The 10022-nt window shown below is 43.4% G+C and overlaps 1 protein-coding gene across 1 annotated transcript in view; it reads left to right on the forward strand.

Annotated features, from left to right (window-relative positions):
* Positions 1 to 6: 6 nt before the first annotated feature.
* Positions 7 to 10022, forward strand: part of TJP2 (tight junction protein 2) — an 84017-nt gene continuing 74001 nt past the window's right edge. Inside the window, exon 1 of the mRNA XM_011948909.1 lies at positions 7 to 228. Coding sequence (XP_011804299.1) covers positions 169 to 228 — 60 coding nt within the window. The 5' untranslated portion in view covers positions 7 to 168. The remainder of the gene's footprint in view (positions 229 to 10022) is intronic.

Here is a 10022-nt window from a genome sequence, read left to right on the forward strand (position 1 = left end):
TGCCTCCGCCGCCGCCGCCTCGGGAGGAGGGACAAAGGGGTGGGTCCCCGCGGGTCGGCACCCCGGCGGCTGGGGCTGCGGGTCAGAGTACTGTCCCGTGGTGCCCAGGAGGAGTAGGAGCAGAAGCGGGACCCGGAGTTGCGCGCTTACGCGGGACCTGCGTCCGAGATGCCGGTGCGAGGAGACCGCGGGTTTCCTCCGCGGCGGGAGCTGTCAGGTTGGCTCCGCGTAAGTGCCTCCTTGTGCCGCGCGGTTGGGAGGAGGGTCGCGAGCGTGAGCGTGGGAGCGCGGGGCTCTGCTCGCGTGCTGCTCTGAAGTTGTTCCCCGATGCGCCGTAGGAAGCTGGGATTCTCCCACCCGGGCGTGGGACGCAGGGGAGGGGTAGGTTTCACCGTCCGGGTTGATGGTTCGCGGCCTCCGGGGCTCCTAGAACCTTTACTCTGAAGTCACTTGGGCTGGAGATTAAGGCGCGAGTAGGGGACACTGTCTTGAACCCAGTGTCCTGGATTTCTCCTGGCCTGGAGGCGTCTCGTTGTGTCTGTTGTGTCGCTTGCATGTCTTTGTGTTTCCTTCTCTATTTCAAACTACACTCTGTATTGATGCAGTTACAGACTTGTGTACATGAGAGAAACTGAAAACTCCTCACAGAGCAGAATCCCTTTTCCTTTTCAATCAGTTGCCTCTGTAGTATAAGTCAATTTTTTTTTTTCAGTAGAGAATGGGGATGGAGGTTTGGAAGGACCCACAAAAGAGGAGTGTGATGAATGCTTTGTATTCTGATACTGTCCTACCTGTCACCAGTTCCTTTTATTTTGTGTCTTCATTTGTCAAGTTTCCGCTTTTACACAGTAGTTTAAGTTATAAATAATCAGGGGTTTCTACCACAGGGTTTTAACATTCTTGAAATGTGGACAAACTTGGGAGTGAGTGCTCCCGCGCTTAGTAATGGAATACAGCCTCTCACCTCTATTTCAGCTTCAGTTCTTAGGCTAGGCTGCTTTTCTGGCAGCTGTCTGGCCTGAGTAATGATGGTTGTGGTTTCCCTTAAGTTCCCAAAGGAGAGTCATCCCTTAATAGAAACTGCCTTGCGCTGCTCACTCCGGGTCTCCGCCCGGGGAACCCCAGCGGGGAGGAGGGAGGCCGTTTTCTTCAGCTTCCCAGGTGGTCTGTGCTGGGTGTGCTGACGGTCCTCTTGGGAAAACAGGTCCACCTTTGTCAGCATGATTCAGAGAGAGAGGTAATTTTCTAAGAGAGCACACCTGGGCAGATCACTTGAAGTGAGAAATTCGTAGCGTTAAATATATTTGTAGCAAAGTACCAGTGCATATCCTGCTTGAGAGAATGAAATTTGATTATTCTGTAAGTTTTCATGAACAACTCCACTTCAGTGTGGGGATTACGGAGATGGGCAGGAGCGTGCCTCTGTCACCCAGTCCTGTTGGGAAAGCCTGCAAGTCATTAAGAATCTGATGAGTGCCATTTAGTAACATGGACAGAGTGCTGGAGCTTCCTCACTGTGGCGAGACGGCAGAAGCAGAGGTGCTTTACTAAAGCACCGGTGGCTTTTGAGGTGTTTCTTGTGGCTTTTCAGAGCTACTTCTGCAGATTGATGAAGGCGAACTTTTCCCCCATGAAATGCTGCTGTAACTTTTTCAGTACCATCCAGTTATTATAACACTGAATGAACCCCTACTCCTGCCAGTCACTGTGGGAGATACAAAGACGAACAAGATTCAATTTCTGCATTTCGGAAGCTAGTGGACCTGAAACTGTTAAGACTTTACTCTGCAATCTCTGTCGGGATTCCTGAGACTGAGAGAGGGGATGTATGATGCCTATGCACACTCTGTAATACAGAAATTCAGCAAAGGGTGGGATTGGTCCTATATGCACTCCCTTCAGGGATTCTTGCTGGAATAAAAGACATTTGAACAGATACCTCACCGTGCAAGCCGCTGTAGAAAATGGGGCTAGTAATGCGCCCACCTCACGGGGCTGAGTGAGGTCTGAGTGAAATGATGTAGGGTACAAGGCATGTGGTGGATGCTAAGTAAATGGTAGCTAGTAATATGAACCAAAACGGGTGCTGAAAACTCTTAAGTGCTGGGTCCTGGGTTGATAAGGGAAGTGGGATCTAGAGATACACGTAGGAGGTGCCAGGTAGGTGTCCAGGAAACAATTGAAAGAGTTGTTGTTCACACTCTGTTGAAAGGCCTTGAAGGCCATAACGAAGCTTTGGGTGGGGGGAAGTCATAAAAATCCCTAATGTATTAAATGTCTTGTCTTTCCCTACAAAAGAAGCGAACCAGTTTCCCAGTAAACATTCCGCCCCATAACTATTTTTGAGGCATTCATAGGCCTAAGACCAATGAATTTTTACATCACCCTCTGGGGAACTGCTTTTGCAATGACTTCTGCCTACGTTTAACTTTTGATCTAGTTCTTTGTACATTGACAAAAGTTCACAGCCAACCATTTCTCTTCGGGACAAGCGTGAGAACTTTCTGCATGCTACTAAAGGCAAGGGAGATTTTGAGGTTAGCAAGGTTTTCTCTCCTTAAGAAGGTTATCTTTTTAGGAGACATAAGTTCTTGAAACTAGGTGGGGCCACTTTAGTCCTGTGTACAATACTATGTCTAGTAATATAAATAGTAATTTAAAAAGTCGTGCAGATTTGGTTGGGGAGTGGCATGAAGTGTGGGTGTGGTGTGGGGTCAGGCTGAAGCGGTAGAAGGGTTTGCAATCACTGCTGAAACTTTCAACATAGTCTACCAACAATATGAGCCACCAGGGAATTCCTTTCCTAATCTCTAGAACGAATCTCATTAAGCAGTTGTGGCTACAGATGAATTTATCTAGGTTGAGAGCTGATTCCCAATAACATGCCTCATTGATTTGACTCTAAGCAGTAATCAGGGGCCTAATAGTTGTTGGACCAGCCAGCTTTGATTTGCCAGAGGTGATTTGGTATATGGTAGTGTCTGAGGGTGAGATTGCCCCAGATGGGAGTGGAGGGAAGCAGAACAGTTTTCTCTGGTGTTTAACTGAGTTTGTGTCTTGATCCTAAATCCAAGGGTCAGGATCAGAAACGTAGACTCAGAGGTTAGATTTAACACCCATTTAGCGGGTTAAACACATCAATGGTTATGGGAACTTTGTTAAGGTTTAAAAACCTATTTAGGGCCTATTTCACCTTCATAGGAATTTTTGCAATCAGCATTTTTAGTAGATGCCCATATAGAAAGTGAATTTGGGAAGGTCTAAGGTGATATTACGATTAAACTTTTTGAAAAGGCTACGTGATAGCAATGGGAAAAAAAATTCAGGCTTGGAAATCCAATATGCAGTATTGCAATAGCTAGTTTTAATTTAATTTTTTGTTTGTTTGTTTGTTTTTTGGAGATGGAGTCTTGCTCTGTTGCCCAGGCTGGAGTGTGGTAACACAATCTTGGCTCACTGCAACCTCTGCCTCCCGGGTTCAAGCAGTTCTCCTACTTCAGCATTCCAAGTAGCTCGAATTACAGAAGTGAGCCACCGTGCCCGGCCACTAGTTTTAATTGTGGTTGATACCTAGGAAAGCAGTTTATTGAGCTAGTATGCTGCATACATTGTAGTGTGAGAGACAGAGTTCTAAGTTGGAGAGTGTCTGCTTCCACTTTTTCCATTTCATTAGGAAAAGCACTTCTTAGAACTGGGTGACTGACAGCTAGAGCCCCAGAAGACCTGCACAAGCTGGGACAATGGCTCCCCATAACAGTGATGGGTTCCATTCTGTTTTTAAAAGGAATTCGTGTCTCTGTCATCCAGCTGGCCATTAAACAACCAAAGCTTCATCATCCTAGATAACCTGTGAGCTCTCAGAGGAGACAGAGTAAGGACTGTCATACCCCCTAAATACCTAATCATTTAATAAAATATTTTCTCTACTTTTTATGCTATGCCCACAACAGTGCTTTCCAAAGTCTGGTATACAGACAGACTTACAGGTGGTGCAGGGAGATACATATTCTATTTTTCAGTTATGATGCATGAATATTATATGTTAGGAATAAAAAGCAGAAAACCAGCTACCACATCCATTTATTTCAAGGCTAGATTGCTTAGAATGAGGCAAAAATAAATATTAAGTAAAGCAGTGAGTTTGCTTTAAGAAAAATTATCAATTGGGAATGAGTAATATGAGGCTAAGGCAAAAATGGTAAAGATAGCCCTTGACATCTAAGGTGTACACAGTACTGCTTAACATTTGAGTGTGGCGCTTACTAATAGAGAGCCTGGTATACCTCGACCATGCCTTCAAGAAAGTCAAACACAGAATGGCCCAGAATAGCCAGGAAAGTTGAATTTGATGGACTTTCTGTCTTAAGCGTGTGCATCCTGCTCTTATCCACCAGATGTCTTAGGTGTGGTTGCAGACAGTGGATTTGTAGAGCTGTTTGTTTTAATGTCTGGCCCAATTCTCATTCCTTTCTCTGCTTCCATAAGCCATTCTGCAGGTTTTTTTTGTTTTTTTGTTTTTTTTTGAGACGGAGTCTCGCTCTGTCGCCCAGGCTGGAGTGCAGTGGCTGGATCTCAGCTCACTGCAAGCTCCGCCTCCCGGGTTCACGCCATTCTCCTGCCTCAGCCTCCCGAGTAGCTGGGACCACAGGCGCCCGCCACCTCGCCCGGCTAGTTTTTTGTATTTTTTAGTAGAGACGGGGTTTCACCGTGGTCGCCAGGATGGTCTCGATCTCCTGACCTCGTGATCCGCCCGTCTCTGCCTCCCAAAGTGCTGGGATTACAGGCTTGAGCCACCGCGCCCAGCCGCCATTCTGCAGTTTTTAAAGGTCTGTTGGTATGACATTTTTGAAATGATAGAGTGATAGGGAAGTATTTTGGCACTGATGAAGGACATCACTCTATTATCAAGTGACTCTTGCTCATGATTCATTGCCGAAGAATGTGGACAGCCAAACAGCTTCACCTATAAATGCATTTAATTTCTCAAAGTCAGAAGAATGTCAACTGGATAAGTTGTTCTTTTCTTTTCTTTTTCTTCTTCTTTTTTTTTTTAATATGAAGCTTGTATTGGTCTGTAAAATAGGCTTTAACAAGGATTTTCATGGGAACTGGAAGCCTTGAGGTAGAAAACAAGTAGCCCTGCTTTGACCTAGAGAGATGCATGCTCATGGTAGGCGAATACATCAAGGAGAAGAGAAAATACTGTTTCAGTAGACCCTAGTGATGTGTGTGTTCACACCATTTATGAGAAATCCTAAGTTTTCAATTAGTAACTTGTACTTTAGTCATTTAAAATCAGCACAGATATTTGTTTAGTGCCTCTGCCAGATGGTTAAAGTTAAATCAGGTTTTTTTAACCTGAAAAACGTAATGTAGCTTTCCTTAACCATTTACACACCACTGTATATTTCAGACCATAGTCAGATACATTTTGTTACAATGAATGTTTATTTTAACTTTTAGCCCAATTAGAATATCAGTGGTTATGGTTTCTATTTCGTTTTTCTTCCTACAGTTACTGTATGGGGGTGCAATAACAGCAGCAGTGGTGAAAGTGAATTTCTTTCTTTCTTTTTTTTTTTTTGAGATGGAGTCTGGCTCTGTTGCCCAGGCTGGAGTGCAGTGGCGTGATCTTGGCTCACTTCAAGCTCCACCTCCCGGGTTCACGCCATTCTCTTGCCTCAGCCTCCTGAATAGCTGGGACTACAGGCGCCCACCTCCACACCCGGCTAATTTTTTGTATTTTTACTAGAGCCGGGGTTTCACTGTGTTAACCAGGATGGTCTCAATCTCCTGACCTTGTGATCCGCCCACCTTGGCCTCCCAAAGTGCTGGGATTACAGGCATGAGCCACCATGCCCGGCTGAAAGTGAATTTCTTAATGGATCTTCCATGAATCAAATATTTGTGTTTTAGGAAGTTAGGCTGACCAAAAGATTTTAAATCATACCTTTAATCATGGCAAAGATCTTATGTCACATTCTTGAGTACACATGTTTACTAAATTTTACTTATATGTGTATGTGAACATGGACTTCAGAATTAGTGTGGTAATTATTATTTCTATTATAGACTTCAGTCAGCCATATTAAATATATGCATTATATTCACAGGGAAAACATGGTATCATCTTTGGAAACTTTATAGTATGCCCTATATTGTAGATACCCTATGTAACTATGGGACTAAATACGTGAGTTAATGACAAGTCAGGCATTTGGAGGGAATGTTTGTAACCCATTGTGGGAGAGAGTTATTAGAATAGTTATTCTTACTGGTAGCTAACAGTTATGACTGTAATGAATAGATCGTGACTAAAATCCAGTTAGTTATGCCTTTGCCATCGTATTAAAAGCTTTGATGGAGACATGAGAATATTGCAGATACTTTGGATTTTGTCCCTTGAGTTGAAGGTAAACAGAGAAAACAGTACTTTCTAGTCATCAGTAGGAATTAATGAACTCTTCCAGGACATGTAGCTTCAAGGACTTTCTAAGTTCTTCTGAGGGGGAAATAATGCTCCATTTGGAGCTGTTTATTTCCATTTGTTGAGAGTCATTTGTTATCAGAGTATTAAAGGAAGCGTTCCGAGTTCTAGGTTGTGTTTCTTTGATGCCTTATAAGGTGGAGCACACCTGAGACTCTGGGTGGAGCTCTACAATGGGAACAGGAGTAAGTAATGTAGGCTTCGAGAGACAACCATTCCGCTCTCAGTCCTTGGAAGATGGTTCCTAGGTGTATATGGCAAAGCAGATGAAATTATTTGAGGCAATTAATTAGCAAAATTTAACATTTCTGGTTTTGAAAAGAATGAATCATTTGGAAGGAACTTCCTGGTGAGCTCAGTTTTAGCAGCCTGGTTTCTCCCTTAACTTCTGCAGTCTGGCTGAGTCAATTGTGTTCTTGCCTGTGATTGGTGAGGATGCGCATGCTAGTATTTATTCTAGCCCTTATCACTTCCCATCAGCCCTGAGTCCCTCCCTGGTCTGAGTCATCTTGGTAACCCCAGAAGCTAACAGAGCACCAAATATATCCACTAAAATTGGACTGACTTGGTTTGGGGCAGGCTTGTATAAGCTAGTAGGAATAAGATACTAATTGAGAAATTAGGACAGTGGATTCCTGACATTTATATAGTGAGTGGATGATCATTTCTTAGAATTGCGAATTTCATCCAGAAAATTTTATCCAAAAAAAAATTATAGAATTTCATCCAGACCATTTGTGTAATGGTGTGGAAGCAGCATCAGCTACACCACTGATTAGCTGGGTGACTTTTGCTGTCTTGTGACTCTAGTTCTCGATTTCCGTCTTTTTTTTTGTGTGTGTGTGTGATGGAGTCTAGCCCTGTCGCCGAGGCTGGTGTGCAATGGCCGGATCTCGGCTCACTGCGATGCCCGTCTCCCAGGTTCAAGCGATTCTCCTGCCTCAGCCTCCCAAGTAGTTAGGGTTACAAGCATGTGCCACTACACCCTGCTAATTTTTTGTATTTTTAGTAGAGACAGGGTTTCACCATGTTGGCCAGGCTGGTCTCGAACTCCTGACCTCATGATCTGCCCGCCTCGGCCTCCCGAAGTGCTGGGATTATAGGCATGAGGCACCGCGCCCAGCCAAGTTCTCAATTTCTTTATCAGAAAATCAGTAGTTACAGTTGATCGTCTCAGTCTTTTGTGCTTAAGGTTCTGAGGGTTTTGAAGTTTGAGTCTAAAACCTAGAGAACATTCTAAATGATTTCTATTTGTTCTTATCATCTTAAAATGTTTTTGTGCTCCTTAAACTATATTTGCTTTCTTTCTTTTTCTTTTCTCTCTTCTCTTTTCTTTTTAGTGGATTCTCTCTGAAAAGCATTTTTTAAAAAGACAAACAGAGCCCAAGAGTGACTGGTGGTTGTTTTGCTCATGAAGTGATGGAAAGATCTATTATTCAGTTGCAGCTTAAATTATGTACCAGCACAGCATGTGCTGGATTCTCTTCCTTACTCTGCAGCCTAAGCCAGCAACTGCAACCGTCTTGCAGAGCTTCTTGAGAATCCTTCTTCCTCTTCCTCTTCCTCTCCACCCCCATGGACTTCTCCCCAGGGCCACATAGCCTATGACATACGCTTGGAAGGAGGAGCAGGCCTGCAGCTGGGAGCTCTGTCTGATTTGTTCTTCACAAATGTGTTGAAGATGAGCCTACCGGTCACTACTGCAAAACCACATTGTTCACTGGTGTAAAATCACTCCTGTCATCTGAGTTTCAGCATAACTTCAGGCATGTTGGAGTTTTTCCACATCACCTCAGGCAGAGTACTTTGCCTTCCTGGGATTGGTCTGTTTAGTGTCTGGGTGAGTTTTAAGAGGGGAGAGAGATTGTGGCATCTTAGACACTCACTGAAATTTTCCAGAAATGGAACTGGAAACATTTATGCGTTTCCTTCTGGTGTTATTGTTAAAGTCTAAAAACAAAGGCAAGTGGCAACACATTGAAATGAAGAGGCCCCAAGTTTGCAACACATTGAAAGGAAGAGGCCCCAAGTTTGTTTTGAGCCTAAATTGAATTTTAATCAAAGGTCTGGGAGAAATATTTAGTCTACTTATACTATTTAAGTGCACAGTTTGGCAGATGACTTTGGGAAGTGAAGGATCAGAAAGAGGCAGAAAAGGTAGACTCAATTTGCCAGACTTAGAGCTAAAAAAATTTGCCTGATGTTTCCACGAAGAAAAGTTTCCTGTGGAAGCAGTGGCATGTCCTTTGTTACAAGTCTGCTTATTGATAATGAAGGTTTTTCTGCGTTATCAGTTTCAATGAAGTTATATATGTTATGTGTGTGTACACACACACACAAATCTCAAGTAGAGCACTTGATAATTTTTTTTTTTTTATTTTTTGAGGTGGGGTTTCATTCTTTTTGCCCAGGCTGAAGTGCAATGGTGCCATCTTGGCTCACCGCAATCTGCGCCCTCCGGGTTCAAGTGATTCTCCTGCCTCAGCCTCCCGAGTAGCTGGGACTACAGGCGTGTGCCACTGTGCCCGGCTAATTCTGTATCTCTCTTTTTTTTTTAGTAGAGACAGTTTCTCCGTGTTGGTCAGGCTGGTGTCGAACTCCTGATCTTGGGTGATCCACCTGCCTCAGCCTCCCGAAGTGCTGGAATTAAAGGTGTGAGCCACCGCGCCTGGCCAATGAATTTTATTTATTGTGGTGAAGTACACATAACATTAAGTGTACCATTTTAATCATTTTAAAGTATAAAATTCAGTGGCATTTAATACACTCACAGTATTTTGTAAACACCATCATCACTCTCTCGTTCCAGAGGTGGATGCATTTTTACATGAATGTGTTCACCTGCGTGATTACCACCTAGATTAAAAACTAGAATTTTCCATCACTCTAGAAAGTTCTCTCTTGCCACTTTTCCAATGATTACCACACCTACCTACAAGGGAACTTCTCTTCTGAGTTCTCTCACCATGGAATATTTTTTGCTTGAACTTGAGAGAGGACCTATATATAAAGAAAATGAACGTTTTATGTCTGTCATCTTTCACTCAGCCAAACCTCTGTGAAATTCATCCATATTTGTTGTGTGAGATTCAGTAGTTCTTTTTTACCGCTGAGTAGTATTCCATTTATATGCATCTGCCACATTCGGCTTATCTCTTCTATTGATAGGTATTTGGGTTATTTTCAGTGTTTTTGCTCTTATGAATAAAGCTGCCATGAAAAGCAGCTACACGTTGCCTTGTGGACACGTGCACTCATTTCTCGTGTGTGAATTCCTAGGACCATAGGTTAGGGATTTTTTTAAAAACTTTTTTTAAATTAAAAAAATATTTTTTTGAGACAGTCTCACTCTGTCACCCAGACTGGAGTGCAGTGGCGTGATCTCAGCTCACTGCGACCTGTGCCTCCCAGATTCAAGTGATTCTCCTGCCTCAGCTTCCCAAGTAGCTGGGATTACAGGCATGTGCCACTACACCTAGCTAATTTTTGTATTTTTAGTAGGGACAGGTTTCTCTTCAACTCCTGAGTTCAAGCA

The sequence above is a fragment of the Colobus angolensis genome, unplaced genomic scaffold, assembly GCF_000951035.1.
Source record: "Colobus angolensis palliatus isolate OR3802 unplaced genomic scaffold, Cang.pa_1.0 Scaffold286, whole genome shotgun sequence".
NCBI classification, from domain to species: Eukaryota; Metazoa; Chordata; class Mammalia; order Primates; family Cercopithecidae; genus Colobus; species Colobus angolensis.